Genomic DNA, 15,869 nt, shown 5'->3' on the forward strand with positions numbered 1-15,869 from the left:
AACACAGCAGGACTGATGAGTGCATCAATAATGGTTGGGGTTTGGAGAAGGAGCATTTTCGCCCCAATGAAAGTTATTATTAACTGGTAATGTACTGGATGATATTAACATAACTATCAATAGTTGAATGGCAGTGTCTGATTTATCTCTGTTTGTGATTGGTAAAAAATCTCATTGATTTTAATCTAGACAAAAAATCATAAATGTACACCATGAGAGAGAAATCTGGAAAAAAAAAAAATGTAAATTATACACTTAAAGTATAGCGTGCATTCCGGAACTTATGAACGGAACTTATGAACACTTGGAATCATTATCGGACAATCATTTCTGTCCAATACTTCTTATAATTCTAACTTAAACATAGCTTTTTTTGCATCTTATCCGACTGAAAATATAGGGTGATGAGCAGTTTAAAGTTTTAAAGTGTTAATGATTGGAAGTGATCACTTTGCAAAGTGTCATTAATGTTCTTAGATGCATTGTACTATGCTTGATCGAGTTTATTTGATACTCTAATTGTACTAGGTAATCTGAGGAGAATTAAAGCAGGAGGGGAATTGTTTGAAGAAATTCAGCGGACGTATCGCACTTGTGTGGTGAAGCATAGGTCGTAAGTTAGACCCCGGTCTCTCGGGCAATTCGTACCTGGTTTATGGGCACCAAGTTGTTTAGTCCCCACGTTAACCGTATGTCCCGTGATACAGTCGGATAGAAATATGAAGATATTTCCTAGGCTGTTGCACATCAATCATTTCCGATTTGAAATTAAAAGAGATTAAAGCGAGTGTAAAGGTCCCCAATGATTGACGGGGAAAAACACTAAATAATAATTTTCCTAAAGCAGCATTGAGAAGCCATTTCGAAAGGCAATAAAGATAAAAACTGTGTGCGTATCTTAATTAAGTCTTCATAGTTAATGTATTCAGTACTTAAGTTATGTGTACTAATTTTTGTACTGTTATTCTCCATTGATACATGTTCATTACGTACAACAACAACAAACAATCGTTCATATTGCCACTGCTCAATTGTTGTCCTATCCAAATCACGCTGGCTATACCATGTCAAATCCTTTTGCAATCATTTGTTTTATCAGTTTATAGTGCTTTGCGAGCAAGGTGATTGGTGTGAGGTCGGTGATATACGAATACTGATCAATGAATTGTAGTGAGCATGATTAAAAGTGATTTATGACTTGCTATTGAAAGGAAGGTTCAGTAATGTAGCTTAGATACGGTAGGGAATCAAAGAATAGTCGTGAATGTGATCGAAATTGATTGGCTTGCTGTCGAACGAAAGGAAGGTATGGTAATTTAGATGAATACAGTTTCTGTAAACAAGCGACGGAATGCATCATAACTAGCAATGGGTCAAATCCTAATTTTCTCTAATCAAAATCTTGAATTTGAATCCTCCCAAAGAGTACCTCGAATATACCCCAAGAAAGTCTCAAGGGTCCAAAATAAAATAATATTAAAGAAGTTAAAAATATTAACTATGTTGTTAACTCTGCAAATGTTTAATTCATGAACAAAGTTTCCAGAATCAATGCTTGTAATTATATTTATATAAGCACATGTAAAAAGTACAATATCTTGGGGAATGGTTACAGGATAGCTATGAAGAAAACAATTTACCTAGTAAATTTCAGAGGTTATCAGTGTTGAATTTTTTTAATTGACTTAATTTCCAATAATATTTTTCTTCATATCTTTTTTCCTCGAATATTGAATCTTTCAAATACTAAGGATTTGATGGTACAATTAAACCTCATTAATAAAAACCCTGTTAATACAAAAAATTCATTAATACGAACAATGTTCACAGTCCCTACAAATTACTTAGGAGGTATAGTTATAAGTAATTTGTTTAGTACAAAAGTATATAACACAAATTATTTTTTTACAAATGTATATAATTTTATGTGGTAAAGGATGGTAAATACGTATATTCCAGGATAAGATAAAGAAAATATGTGAGGTTTCACCTAAAATAATCCTGGTGGCATTGCTTTTGTTCAGTGTAGATCGGAGGAAAAAAAGGTTAGAAAGTACATATTCTTCCAAAATGGTGGTATGTCATTTTGTAGGTAGTTTATAAATGTTTTCCTTATTCTTCTGCTATCAATCCTGTAAAAATTTGTATAATAAATTTTTTTTGATCCACAGATTTAATTTTACAATCCCTAAATAAAAAGAACATTTTTTTTTTGCTAAATAAAATAGTGTTAAATTTTCCTTATATATTTTAGGTGTGTTAATTTTAACTTTATTTGAATATGATTTAGAAATTATATATAAAAGTTGTGATTATAATTTTTAGTAGTTTGGTTAATGCAATCCTAATTATTGCAAAGTGACAAAATTATGGTCCGTTCGGGTTTGTGTCATCGAGTTTTGACTGTGTGTGAGGATTTAAAGATCTGATCACAACGTTTGCCGTTGCGCGACCGCACGTCGCGAAAGTGAGCCTCCCCCCCCTCCCTCCCCCTGAAGGCTGCAGGCCGAGAGTCAGCAGTGTGCTGTGGTACGTGGTGTTCTTCGGCTTCTCCATCAACTACATGCTGCGGGTCAACATCAACATCGCCATCGTGTCGATGGTGCTGCCGCGGCTCGGCAAGGCCGGCGACGCGGGCGTCCACGTCAGCGAGTGCTTCGCGGCCCGGCCCGCTGCCGCCAACCTCTCCGGCGACGGCAACTCGACTGCCGCCTCGCGGGACGACGAGGAGGTACGGCCGACCCGACGCCCGAATCAACCGTTACGAATTTAATTACGATTTCTCGCAAATGCGCCGTTCCAGTTTTCCGCTGTTTGTCGTGGGAAAAAAAAAAATTTCAAGTATGCAAATTAAGAAATAAAATTTGAAAACATGAAACCAGCGTAGAACAAGCCGAAATCGGCTACGTCAAACAACGATGAACCTAAACAGGTATCATGGACAACACAACAACGTAACACAGACGAACACATTCTAACTTAAATATCAGACAGCACAAGAATTCCGAGGAAGGAATTTATTTATTTATTTATTTATTTATTTATTTATTTTTATTTATTTAATATTTGTTGCATGCCTACCTACAGCTTATGGCCTTGGGTGTTAGGCACGATACAAACAACACAGATACATGCAGACAGAACAAAACAATACAAAATGCAAGACAACAAAACAAAAACAATACACACAACATGCAACATTTAACAACTAGTAAATAATTTCTTTACAAATTTATAATTTACTAGCTAAACCCGGCCACGCTTTGCTGTGGCACAGTTTAATATTAATTCATTGTTTAATTTAATATTTTACTGTGCATGGCTGTGGAATGTAATAGAAGAAATAAAAATGTGTTTGGCTTAAATATTTTTATTGTAAAGCTAATGGAAGGACTACATTCCTTGTTTTCCCATTTTTTGCATAAACATATAGATCAGATGGTTTACCGACTCTGGAGCACCCGACATATAACTGTCCATGAGAGAAGCATTCATTTTCTAAATTCAAACCGCACACTTGCAAAGATTGTCCTTGTGCTTTATTGATGGTCATAGCGAACGCAAGGTGTATTGGAAATTGAAGTCGTTTGAACTCGAACGCCATATCTGTCGGAATAAGTGGCATTCGTGGAAGTAATACGTCTTCACCTTTATGAAGTCCAATCAAAATTGTTGCTTTAATAAGATTATCCATTAATTTTTTAACTACTAATCGTGTACCATTACATAATTTAGGCTGACAGATATTTCGAAGCAATATAATTGGCACACCAATTTTCAAATTCAAAATATGTGGTGGTAATCCTGGAACATCGAGTGAATTGAGAAATTCCGTTGGAAAGTTCACTGCTTCATTTTGGTGCACTACTGAATCAATAGATTTGTATGTCATTGTTTCACCTTCGATTCTGTTTATAATACTTTTGTTCATATCGTGTACGTCAACATTTTTAGCCGCTAGAATGGCTCTTTCGCTCAACCATGCATGATTTTTGAATTTTGTTTCGATGTTTTGGAATACCTTGTCTACTAATTCCTCTTTTGAATCTACGATGTTGCATAAATCAGATGATAAGCTGATTTTTCCTGTTTCTGGATTTGTAGGTACAGTGCCGTTACCAACTTCAATCAATTGTCTTGAAAATATGACTGCTGTTGGATCGTTCTGAAGTTTAACTCGCATATTCGTGGTTAAATGCATTTTTTTTACTGTGCTCCAAAAATTTGAATATTTTTTAATTTAAACGTATTTTTATCAATAGAGTCGAAAGAATATACTTTCAAATTAAATAAAGTTTTTTATTCTTTCTTGAAATATATATATATATATATTTGTGTAAAATATAGTCGTCAAGGCACAATGGTCGAGTAGCCTGATGTGCTTGAACTTCGACAAAATGGTACAGCATCGTCGAGCGTGGTCACAACTATGTTGGGTGACCATGATATTTAGTTATAGAAACTTTTTTTTCCGACTTTTCCGGTGGATTTTCCCAAACTTTTATTTCATATAAACACTCTTCTGTTAAGATGCAATGTTCTGTAAAAATTTCAATCCAACCCATCGTATACTTTCCGAGTTTTGCGGCCAAATACATACGGAAGCTAAATTTTTATATATAGATAATGTAGGAAATAAAAAAAATTAAGTTAGGTATAGTTGTATTTTTTTAAATTTTATGTTGCTATCTAATACAGGAAAGAACCTTGCATATTTATTGTAAGTTTTAGTGATTCTGAATAATAGATCATTTGTTTTACTTAACGTACAAATTAAAGATTGCTTACGACTATTGTAAGTAGGTATTCTAATTCCAGTATTGTGAAGAAAATAATTACAATTAATTGTATTTTTGTAACAATTGTGTACAAATAATGCATCTAATATTTCTCTTCTTAATAATAAGGAACCAAGAAGGGAGTGTAAATCTATATTTAGATTAATGTTACTTTTTAGGTTTATAATTTTAGTTGTGAAAAAAATAATAACAGCACAGACACACACAGTGGGATAGCGACGACAAGATAGTTTCAACAATAACAGTAAATGCAAGCAGTCAACGAAACCTGGATAATGCAGCAAACGTACAAACACAACAAGGTAGATAGACAGATGTTGTGGACAGCACAAGGATGACAGCATCAACTAACCCGGTAGGTTTCCCGTGACAAACAGTGCAGAACTGCAATGGTGTTTGTTCGGGAAATTGTATTAAATCAAAATAACCCCATTGTATGATACATTTAAAGATCTATCTTGTAGTCTTCTGTGGCCGTGAAAGCTAGCGTGTCGCGCTAATGTAGCGGGGGTCACGGGTTCGATCCCAACACTCACGTGCATGAGCAAGGTTGCAGCAGGCTGGGAAGAATATATATATAAAAATAAAAAATAAATAAAAAAATTTTAAAACCTAGAAAACACAGGGATATTGTCAATACTGATCACAAAACAGTATCTGTCAGTAATTTTTTGTACTATGCAGTAACTTAAGATCTTAAAACCAAATGTATTTTAATCAATGATTCGTATCCGATATTACTAACATTAATTTAACGTTAAGGATGTAAACAACTGTGCATTATTTTGAGGTGTAATGAAATATCTATAGTCTAATTTGATCCAATTGATTAATGTATAATTTCAAAGTTATATCAAACAAATACATTTGTTATCTTTTGTCGGACTGGCACTGCTGGTTACGTAGCATTGATGGAAATGTTAAAAGTGCTAACTGTATATTGGGCAGAAAAAATTTTGTAGTCAATTTTGCATGTTATGAATGTGTGTCGAAACTTTTCCTGATAGTAGGCCTGTGGGAAGCTTCAACTAATGAATTAATCAAAACAATTCTTAATGTTCGATTTGACTTAGCATGGAAATTTGCTATTCGTTTTATTTGAAGCTTCGGTTCTGATGCAAAGCTTCGTGTCATGTGAAGCAGAGCTAAGATTTGCTTATTAAATTATTTTAAAAAATTTTTTGTCTTGTATATGTGTTACTGATCATAATGAAACAAAAGACTGCAAAAAATTCTTCTTCTATTAAAAAATTCTAGCAGAAAAATCTTAGAATAACTTATCCGAACATTTGTGAAAAGGCTGACTTCGAAAAAAAAAATCATAAATATTTTCAAGTGAATCATGAACGTGGTTGCTCAGCTGGGCCGACCTGGAATGTAACAACATCACTGGAACGGGGCGACTGAATTGTTGCCCATTGGAATGGCAGCCCTTCAGGATTTTTCTGACAGTGGTTTATTTGTACAGAGACTGGAAGGGCAGCCCATCCAATTTCTGAAAACACACTCCTTTAAGAGTTTAAATAATCCTGAAAACTTGCCCCTTGGATGGGCAGCCCATCAGGATTTTTCTGACAGTGGTGTTTTTGAAAAGTTGTCTGAATTGTTGCCCCTTGGAAGGGCAGCCCATCAGGATTTTTCTGACAGTGGTGTTTTTAAAAGCTTGTCTGAATTGTTGCCCCTTGGAAGGGCAGCCCATCAGGATTTTTCTGACATTGGTGTTTTTGAAAAGTTATCTGAATTGTTGCCCCTTGGAAGGGCAGCCCATCATGATTTTTCTGACAGTGGTTTTTTTTTGAAAGCTTGTCTGAATTGTTGCCCCTTGGATGGGCAGCCCTTCAGGATTGTTCTGACAGTGGTTAGTTTGTAGTGACCTGACCTAACCTAACCTAACCTTACCTAATCTAACCTAACCTAAATTAACCACTGTCAGAAAAATCCTGAAGGGCTGCCCATCCAAGGGGCAACAGTTCAGCTCCCCCACCAGGACGCTAGCTCGCAGGTCGCGTTGAAACGGCGAAGGGTGGATCGGGGCCCGCCCTCGCTCCGAGAGAGTGTGCCCCTCCCGTGCGCAGGGGCTGCGGTTCGACTGGGACGAGCGCCAGCAGGGGCTGGTGCTGGGAGCCTTCTTCTGGTTCCACTGGCTGACCCAGGTGCCCGGCGGAATGCTGGCGCGCCGCTTCGGCACCAAGCTGGTGTTCGGCCTCAGCAACTGGGTGCCGTGCCTGCTGTGCTTCCTCGTGCCGCTCGGGGCGCGGGCCGACTTCCGCCTGCTCGTCGCCCTGCGCTTCCTGCAGGGGGTCGTCGCGGTGAGGCGTCGCAGTCCGCCCCCTTGTTGGCTCTCTCGTTCCCTCGTCCGTGCCTCCGTGCGGTGACCTGAACCAGTGGACGTGGAGATTCCAAACTTCGGAGTACCCCAGGGGCAGGATTAGAAAAAATAAAACCATGTTTAAAAAAAAAAAAATTGGTCGTCTGTAAAGTCGGTTTACGAACGATGGTTTAACGTGACAAACGTCACAACAAAACATCGATGAAATTATTGCATTCTTTTGCGAATGAAATTTGAATCATTTTTTATTGAATCATCACTATTTTGTATGGATGCAAAGAAGGAGCGAAATGAAATCTACGATTTAAATTGATAAATTTACTTTTTTATTTGCACTCATTAATTCAGATATTTTCATTACTTCTAACTAAGAGATTATTTTAACAGTAACTTTTGTACGTGTTTGCCATTTAACTTCTTCCAATCTGTGTTATTCTGTTGAGGATAGGACGATGATGGGAAAAGTAGGAAACGGATGGGAGTTTTTCAAGTTTAACATGCCTCGAAATAGTCAAATCGATGGTTGTTCCAATCGAGTGGAAGAGAGATAGATGCGGCGCAAGCGTACAATGAGCGTAACGGGACACAACGTAATGGGACAATTTGCGTTACAGAACACTTTTTCGTGCGTGCAGCCGGCGTTCATCGATTTATTAGACGTCACATTAAAAGCCAAAAACCAGGTTTTTTTTTTTTAAACTAAACAACCTTTTTTTTGTTTTGAACAAAACCAGCTTTTTTTTATCATGTTAGTTATTTTAATTCTCAGCATGTTAAAACGAGAGCCACACAACATCCCGCTTTCTGCCGGTCATGTGTGTGAACCAGAAAATTTATAGCATCAAAGAGCTCAAGTTCAGCAAATCTGCACATCTGACCGAGACTTGACTACAGAAAGGAAAAGGGTTTTTTTCTCCCCCCTTTCCCTTTCCCCCCACGGGACGAGGATTCTCCGTAGAATGGATGTTCATACTTGTGACTACAACCCACTGGTTAATTTAATTGTACGCGAGTGTTTAGCCGGGTGTAATTTACAATTTATTCAGATACTTTAAATGGTAAGATCTTGATAAGTGTATAATTTTTAGTTCTTGTAAATCGCAAGAAACATTTACGAGATAATAATAGTAGATAATAATTTAAGGTTTTAAAACAAAACAAAACCGATGTAATAGTGTATATGTATATGGTACGGAAATTATGAATTTTTTAAATTCTACCCGTTTATTTTTTCAACCCCTGCAACAATAATTTGTTTTACCAAAAATTGTTTCCAACAAAAGTTTTAGATAAAAACTAGTTGCCCGACCCGGCTTCGCACGGTTGTATTTATGGGGGGGAAAATGAGACCAAATCTCCTATTTACAGTTATAATAAATGAAATAAAATGAAAATTAATTAATTTTGACAAAAACTTAATACAATGCTTTGTAATGTACCGAAGAAAAAACGAATAGCACCGATGGTTTCCCGACTCTCAAGCACGCAACGTTGTCATGGAAACGAAGTACCCACTGTTTCCCGGGCTTAAACACCAATCAACATTGATAATCAGTTTATTATTAATTATAAATTATTAAGACTATTAATCGAAATAAAAACTACCCTATCTCTCAAGTTGGAAACAATTACACATAAATGCCAATTTTCATCGAAATCGGTTGACTTGGTAAAGAGTTCACTGGACCTTTTTAGAAATCAGATGTAGTTAGTAATTGTCTTCTTAATTTGAATAATTTATATCACTTTCAAATCCCGACCGACTTTGTTCTACCAGTGTATAGTTATTTACCTGTATATATCTAAAAATTGGTGGTCTGTATTTAATGAGTGATGAGGACTACACTAACAATGAAATAGTCGTTGCCATGGAGACGAATGAAGCATCAACAATGCTACAGCCGTTGCCGTGGTGATTTTCTGCCAACTCATACATACATCACATTATAAAACTCTAAAATTATCAGATTAAGACCATTAATCGAAATAAAAACTATCCTATCTCTCAAGTTGGAAAAAATTACACATTAATGCCAATTTTCATCGAAATCGGTTAAGTGGTTTAGGAGTCCATTGAGGACAAACATTGTGACACGAGATTTATATATATTAAGATTATAAGATTTACAAACAATTTGAACAGATTTGATAATGTACCTAGTAAGGGAGTTTATTCAACCCCTAGCAGCAATGGTTTGTCTAATCAAAAATTATTTCAGACAAAAGTTTTAGATAAAAATATAATTTAATAAATAAATTGTACGAATTTAATGTTGTGGCTACGAAGGGATGATTTTTTTTTGTCCTTCAACCCTTGTTTTTTTCAACCCCTTGCAGTTATGGCTGGTCGTATCAAAAAACTTATTCAGACAAAATATTTTGGTATTACTCCTATGATTTATAATACGTTCAAACGAATGTTATATTTTCCATATTATGGAAGTTACAGCGATTTTTCTGTTTTTTCAAAAAACCATTTCCCATTTCTACCCCTTTTGTCAGATATTGTCCAAAAATGAACTCGATTTTCCACTTCTAAATTTATTTTATGTATTTTATGTATTAGTTAAAACTTTTCAAATTTTCCACAGTGTTTGTAGTTATTGTGTACTTATTGCACCCACTCTTGGGCAGGGTTTCGCTTGGCCGTCGATGCACAACCTGACAGCAGCGTGGGTGCCGCCCAACGAGAGAAGCAAGTTTGTGACTGCGTACATGGGTGAGTTGAGATTTTATGAGAGTTTTTATTTTGTATGTATGTATATGCTTTTGTGAAATTTCGGTGTGCAAAATTATTCTTTCCTTTGCACTTTTTTTTTGTAATGTGGAACCAAAAACTGTCTGGCCTGTATCAGGTCCGATATACAGTTTCATTCGTTTAACCTCGGCAAAGTTTGTCTCGGCCAGGGGCGGCTTCAAGCTGGGCAGTCGCCCAGGGCGCCGCGATGCGTTTTACATTTTTGAAGTGAAACTTATTTGCTGAAGGGGGCTGCAATTTTCGAATTTTACGAAGATTCCTATCGCACGAGGGGAATAGTCAGGTACGTGGTGGGGGAACCGGTAGAGGAGGAGAGTGCATCAGCGGCGACGCCACTCCAAAGCATGCATTAGTGGTCGAATAGGAACACGGCAAGGGAGGGGATAGGTACGTAATGTAGCATATTATATGTTGGTTGTAACGGCTGGAAGGGGAGACGGCAGGAAAGAGGTAGAAATGACGCAGCAGTGATGCTACGGAATGCTCGTAATGCTGCTTAGATTGTCTACTTTTTTTTTTTTCCATTTGAGATCATACTCGAATTTTTACTATTCTCACAATTATCATCTCTTGTTAAATAAATAAAATACTGATAATGCCTAATAAGCAAGGAGTTTCACTTCGGTCGCGCGTGGCCTCCACGCACACATTTTTTTATTTTACTTGTTTGTGTAGCGTCCTGCTGAAAATAAGGACATTAATGACAAAAGGAAAATTCAGATTTTATTAGCAAGTACTCTAAAGTGCTGGTCATTACAAATTTCAATTCATGATTTCGTATGAGAAAAACTTTTAAAGTGTTTATCGCCATGCATAATTGCGTTATTTTCACCAGAATTAGATAGTAAACATTCACCCGAGGTAATTCATCAGGAAAAAAATTCACAATTTCTTAACTTAAATTAGCAAAAAGCATCGTTGAAATTTAAGTTCCAGGTTGGTTTAAAATTTTGTTTGGAAGAGAATTATTTTTAAATTTTCCCAGGGGAAGGTGCCTTCACGTAAGTAAATAGCCTGGGGCCCCGCAAAGTCTAGTTCAGCCACAGGCTTTGGCAATATGTCTTTTCTTATATGCAATTAAGACTAGCAGAACTGATTCAGAATGTGGTTAGTGTTGGAATTACAGTAAAACCTCATTTATCCTGTTCAACTGGCACCAAAGGCAATCTGGATAGTCAAGGTAATATGGGTAATAAAGCAAAATAAAATTTTTAAATAAGCAGACTTACCGTATGCCGCGATAAAAAAAAACTTCGCCTTGTAAGAAAATGTCATAGTATACATGTCATTTATTGTTTACAAGTCATTAAAAAAATATAAAAATAACTTGTCACTTGTAATGAAAATGATGTGTTACAGCCTGTATTTATTTTAAATGGACAGTTCCAATGTGATTGTTCTTATTCATTCTAAAGAATATGACAGCTTCCAAACATCATAAAGGTCTTGTGTTGTCTTTTCATTTATGTGTTTGTTTCATTTTTTCGATGGCTGTTTGAATTTTGGGGTACACTTTTTTTTTTATTCTTCTTTTTCCCTTTGGGTTTAGGTCTTCTGCTAGGCGATGAGAAATGCTTAACTTAGACTGACACGGCAATGTAGCACGGTGTTTTCGAAACAACGCCCCGGGAGTTGCTCGTGTGACGGTGGGAGTCCCGGTAAGTCCGTGCGTTGTACCCGCAGGCGGGCATGTGTAGTTTTGCCTAAAGGTGTTTTGCCTAATTTTAGGCAAAACACCGTTTAGGCAAAACGCCGTTAGGCAAAACGCTGTTAGGCAAATCGACGTTAGGCAAATCGACGTTAGGCAAATCGACGTTAGGCAAATCGACGTTAGGCAAATCGACGTTAGGCAAAACGCCGTTAGGCAAATCGACGTTAGGCGAATCGCCGTTAGGCAAAATGCCTTTAGGCAAAATGACTTTAGGCAAATCGCTGTAACGAATTCATGTTTAGGCAAACCGCCGTTAGGCAAATCACCTGTTACTCCCGCAGGCAGCTCGGTGGGCACCGCTGTGACCTTCCCCCTGTGCGGCTGGCTCATGAGCGTGTACGGATGGCCGTCCGTGTTCTACACCACAGGCATCCTCGGCACAGCGTGGTTCTGCGCCTGGTGGCTGCTCGTGTTCAACACGCCCGCCCAGCACCCCACCATCTCCACCGGCGAGCGGGAGCACATAGAGGGCAGCATCGGCCAGTCCAAGGCCAGCAAGAAGGTGGGCGGATCTTGAGGCCCGTCTACAACAGTAATGTCCCTAAACTGTGTCCGAAGGACACTCGTCGCCGATTGGTCCACGTGTGACCCTCTGACGTCATGCGTCAAGTGGGCGAAGGGTCCGAACCTACCTGGTCCGAAGACATTCGTCAATTTTGAACTTTTTGTCCCCGACCTGTGTGTACTTCGGATGCAGAAAAAAAAAAAGAACAGAACACTCACGATTTATTGAATTTCCGGTTCCCGTTTGAAAACGTTGCGTTTGTTTCTGTTACTGAAGGAAATGGAAGGTGTTGTAAGTCACTTATAACTTACATAACTTTCATTAAGTTCAATCTCAAACTGCAAAGCATCAAAACAATAAACAAAAAACATTTGGTTTGGCACATTTGCTGTGCTCTGGTGACAACTTTAGAAATCAATACATTCGGTCATTGAACATCGCAATTGTGGACAGGGCAGTTTTCGGTGAGACAATATGACGTCACTCGCATTCGGATAAGGACACGGACCACGCACAGGTTCGGACTATTGTAGACGGGCTCTTACTCTCCGTGTCTGCAAGACGCGAAAGTCGTTGAAAAAGTCCTTAAATAAACAGCAATGGTGCTGGAGGTCACGAAACTAATTTATAGCAGCTTTTCGCTACCTCATTTTGCCTCGCCTCAGTTTTTATTCACACTTTAAATAGACATAAACAGTTGGAGACGCTCCACTCGAATCGTGTGGAAACAAAGTTGGGCCTTACGATGCGTCCGTCCGTCCGTCAACAGGCCGAGCGATTCACAATGATCCACACGTCCATCAAATACTTTTACATTTTGATGCTGCCAACAGACTAGAAGACTTGAATTGTGGTGAAAATTCATCTCGTATATTTATATTAGAATGACGATCATGAAAGTTAAGTACTTCATCGAACAAAAATTTTATCTTTTTCTGTGGTAAACTCTGTAGAATGTAATTTGTTTAGCGTGAATTTTGTACCGAAATGTATTGGAACAAATTAATATCACATTTTTTGAACTTGCATCTCTTATTAGTAACACTTTTTATGTTAATAACATTGGCACATTTTTCAAACACATAAAAATTTGCAGATATATATTTATTTTTCTGAGCAATTCTGTTCTAGATATGCTTTAGCAGTTTAGTACTAATTATTTTATTGTGTAAGTGCATTAGGTGTCAATCAAAATGAAACTATAATAATATTGTGATTGACACCTGATGCACTTAAAAATGCAGTAAAATCATTAGTAACAAGCATGTCGAGAAAAGAACAACTCAGAAAAATAAAAATAAATCAGGACATTTTTGTGCGTTTGAAACATGCAAGATCAAGCAACATAATATTAATTTATTTTCAATCCATTTAGATGATGCATTTTGGTACAAAATTCATGCTAAAACGAAACTACATTCATGATTTTTACCACGGCGAAAAGTAAAATTTTTTTTGTAATTAGGTTTAAGTTCTGTCAAAAGGCTGATTAATTTATTTTATTATTTTTTTTTTTAGTAAAACATTTTGTTGCTGAATGATATGTTGTTTTGGCATGCTTTGCGGTGTTGTTTCGGTTTTGTCGCAATCGACCGCACAGTCTCGTTTCTGCCAGTAAGTCGTGGCTGGATGTTAGTTTGTAATGAGATGTGGAGAGTGCGCCGCGAAACACGGCCGTTGCCTCCTCGCGCAGATGCCGACCCCCTGGAGGCACATCCTGCTGTCGCTGCCCATGTGGATGAATGTCCTGTCCCAGTGGGGCAACATCTGGGGGCTCTTCACGCTGATGACGCAGGCCCCCACCTACTTCAAGTACATCCACGGCTGGGGCATCGGCATGGTGAGTCGCAGCGCGTCTTGCTCTGGGAGAGCTAAGTGTCCCTTGACCAGTGCGCAACAATAGTGTTACTTATCGCCTCAAATCCACATATTAGTGTCCTGAGTTTCCATTAAGAAATTAGACCAGCATCATGGGCGTCGCAACCGGGGGGGACGGGGGGGACACGTCCCCCCCAATAATAAAAGTCTTCAATTTCGTCCCCTCCAATAATATATTTAGTTTCGTAGTTATATAAAAAATATTATTCTGTGATATAACACATATGTTGCGCATGGTGCATTTAGTCCAATCGTGGTAATGTGAGCACTTTTTAATTCGATCTTCATGTAAAATCAAAATCAGATATGTTAACTGTGTTTTTACAAATTTGTTCTCTGAAAATAATTTTTAGAAAAAATAAATTATATATTGCAACCAACTATAATTAGAATATTTAGGAAATAAAAAGGCCTAAAAACCACATTTCTGCACTTTCAAACCCCAAATTTTCCCGTTGGAGGACCACCGGACCCCCCGCTATTTTTCCAGGGGATGGATATTCCTCAACAACTAAATCAATTCAAATCCCCCCCAAAAAATATATCCTTGCGACGCCCATGCCAGCATAAACATTGAAAAGAAGAAAAAAAATAAGACTTTTTCTGTTTTTAAATATTACTCGATAACCCATTTTTAAATATAGTTACTTCTTAGCTGAGCTTATGAAAACTGTTGAGTAATATAATTTTTATATTTAGTGTTCATTTTTATTAGCAAAAGAAATAAATTATTTGTCCTGTTTTTAAGTGTGGGACAATGCGGTCAGTACCTTAATTCCACCTCAAGTTAAAAATAACCTGAGGAGTAACAAGCCGGAAATGGAAAGCTGAGCATCACAGCATGTCACCAAGCTCTAATGCCACACATTTTGTTCCGGTGGAGTGGGCCGGTGTCAGAACGCTGATTATTGAAAGGCACTGCCGATTGCCCTGGTTTCTCAGGGTGCAACTAACTGATTGTTTACGAAAATCACCAAACTGCAAGTAAAATGCACGGTAGAGTCTTGCTAATCCGGACTGGCTGGGACTGGATAACTCGGAAGTCCGGATTAAACGTAACATGCCTTCAAATGCACATAATGCAAGTTTTAAATGGGTAAAACTATAAAAACCAATTTTTTTTTCTTTCACAAATACAACATCCTTGCGATTAAAATTCAAACTTTTATTTATTGATTTATGGAAGCACCAGCGAGCGTCGCGCTTGTCGTCCCGCCTCGCCGACACAGATACACGCCTGACTAGGTGGGCCCCTTGAAAAGAGGCAGGCCTCGGTGAATAGGTCGGGAGTGGAAGCCTTGAAATGGGTTCCGGGACTTCGAAAAATTATTGGACCCCCGAGACCCCAAAAAAAACAGGTTCCAGCGATTCGAAGTGTCTCGGGCTTTTGAAATGTTTCTAATTTAATAAAGAGGCAAGCCTCGGTGTATCTGTCTCGGGGGGTGGCGGCCTTGACGTTAATTAGGTCTGGGGTTTTTGAAAATTTTTCTCATCCCCCCCCCCCCTCCCGCTTTGGTTCCAGACGGGACTGCTGTCCGGGGTGCCACACGTGTGTCGCATCATCACGGCCTACCTGACAGGCACGCTGTGCGACTGGCTGCTTCAGAGGAACCTCATGCAGCGCACGGCCGTGCGCAAGCTGGCGACCGCCATCTGTGAGTGCCGACGCCTCGCCACCATCCCACCCCCAACCCTCCAACCCCCGGGCAGCCGGGAGGAACGTAGGAAAACAGGGAAAACTGAGAGAATTGAAAAAAAAAATAATGCTCTAGTTAAATATCGGTAAAACACAAGAAATAGACAAAACCCCTTGGTTTGCAAAACAGCATCAGTATTTTTTTTTTAATACTGTTATCTGTCTCGTACAAATCATTGCAACACAGAAGTAA

At 38.2% G+C, this 15,869-nt stretch overlaps 1 protein-coding gene across 2 annotated transcripts in view; it reads left to right on the forward strand.

Annotated features, from left to right (window-relative positions):
* Positions 1–15,869, forward strand: part of LOC134539232 (sialin-like) — a 29,136-nt gene that overhangs the window by 1,162 nt on the left and 12,105 nt on the right. Inside the window, exons 2-7 of one of the 2 annotated variants that reach the window (XM_063381032.1) lie at positions 2,499–2,731; positions 6,875–7,108; positions 9,763–9,847; positions 11,966–12,099; positions 13,796–13,942; positions 15,503–15,635. In XM_063381032.1, coding sequence (XP_063237102.1) covers positions 2,499–2,731; positions 6,875–7,108; positions 9,763–9,847; positions 11,966–12,099; positions 13,796–13,942; positions 15,503–15,635 — 966 coding nt within the window. Of the gene's footprint in view, positions 1–2,498; positions 2,732–6,874; positions 7,109–9,762; positions 9,848–11,878; positions 12,100–13,795; positions 13,943–15,502; positions 15,636–15,869 lie in introns of both variants that reach the window. The other variant, XM_063381031.1, reaches the window with a different exon arrangement.

Source organism: Bacillus rossius, chromosome 15 (genome assembly GCF_032445375.1).
Source record: "Bacillus rossius redtenbacheri isolate Brsri chromosome 15, Brsri_v3, whole genome shotgun sequence".
Classification (NCBI taxonomy): domain Eukaryota; kingdom Metazoa; phylum Arthropoda; class Insecta; order Phasmatodea; family Bacillidae; genus Bacillus; species Bacillus rossius.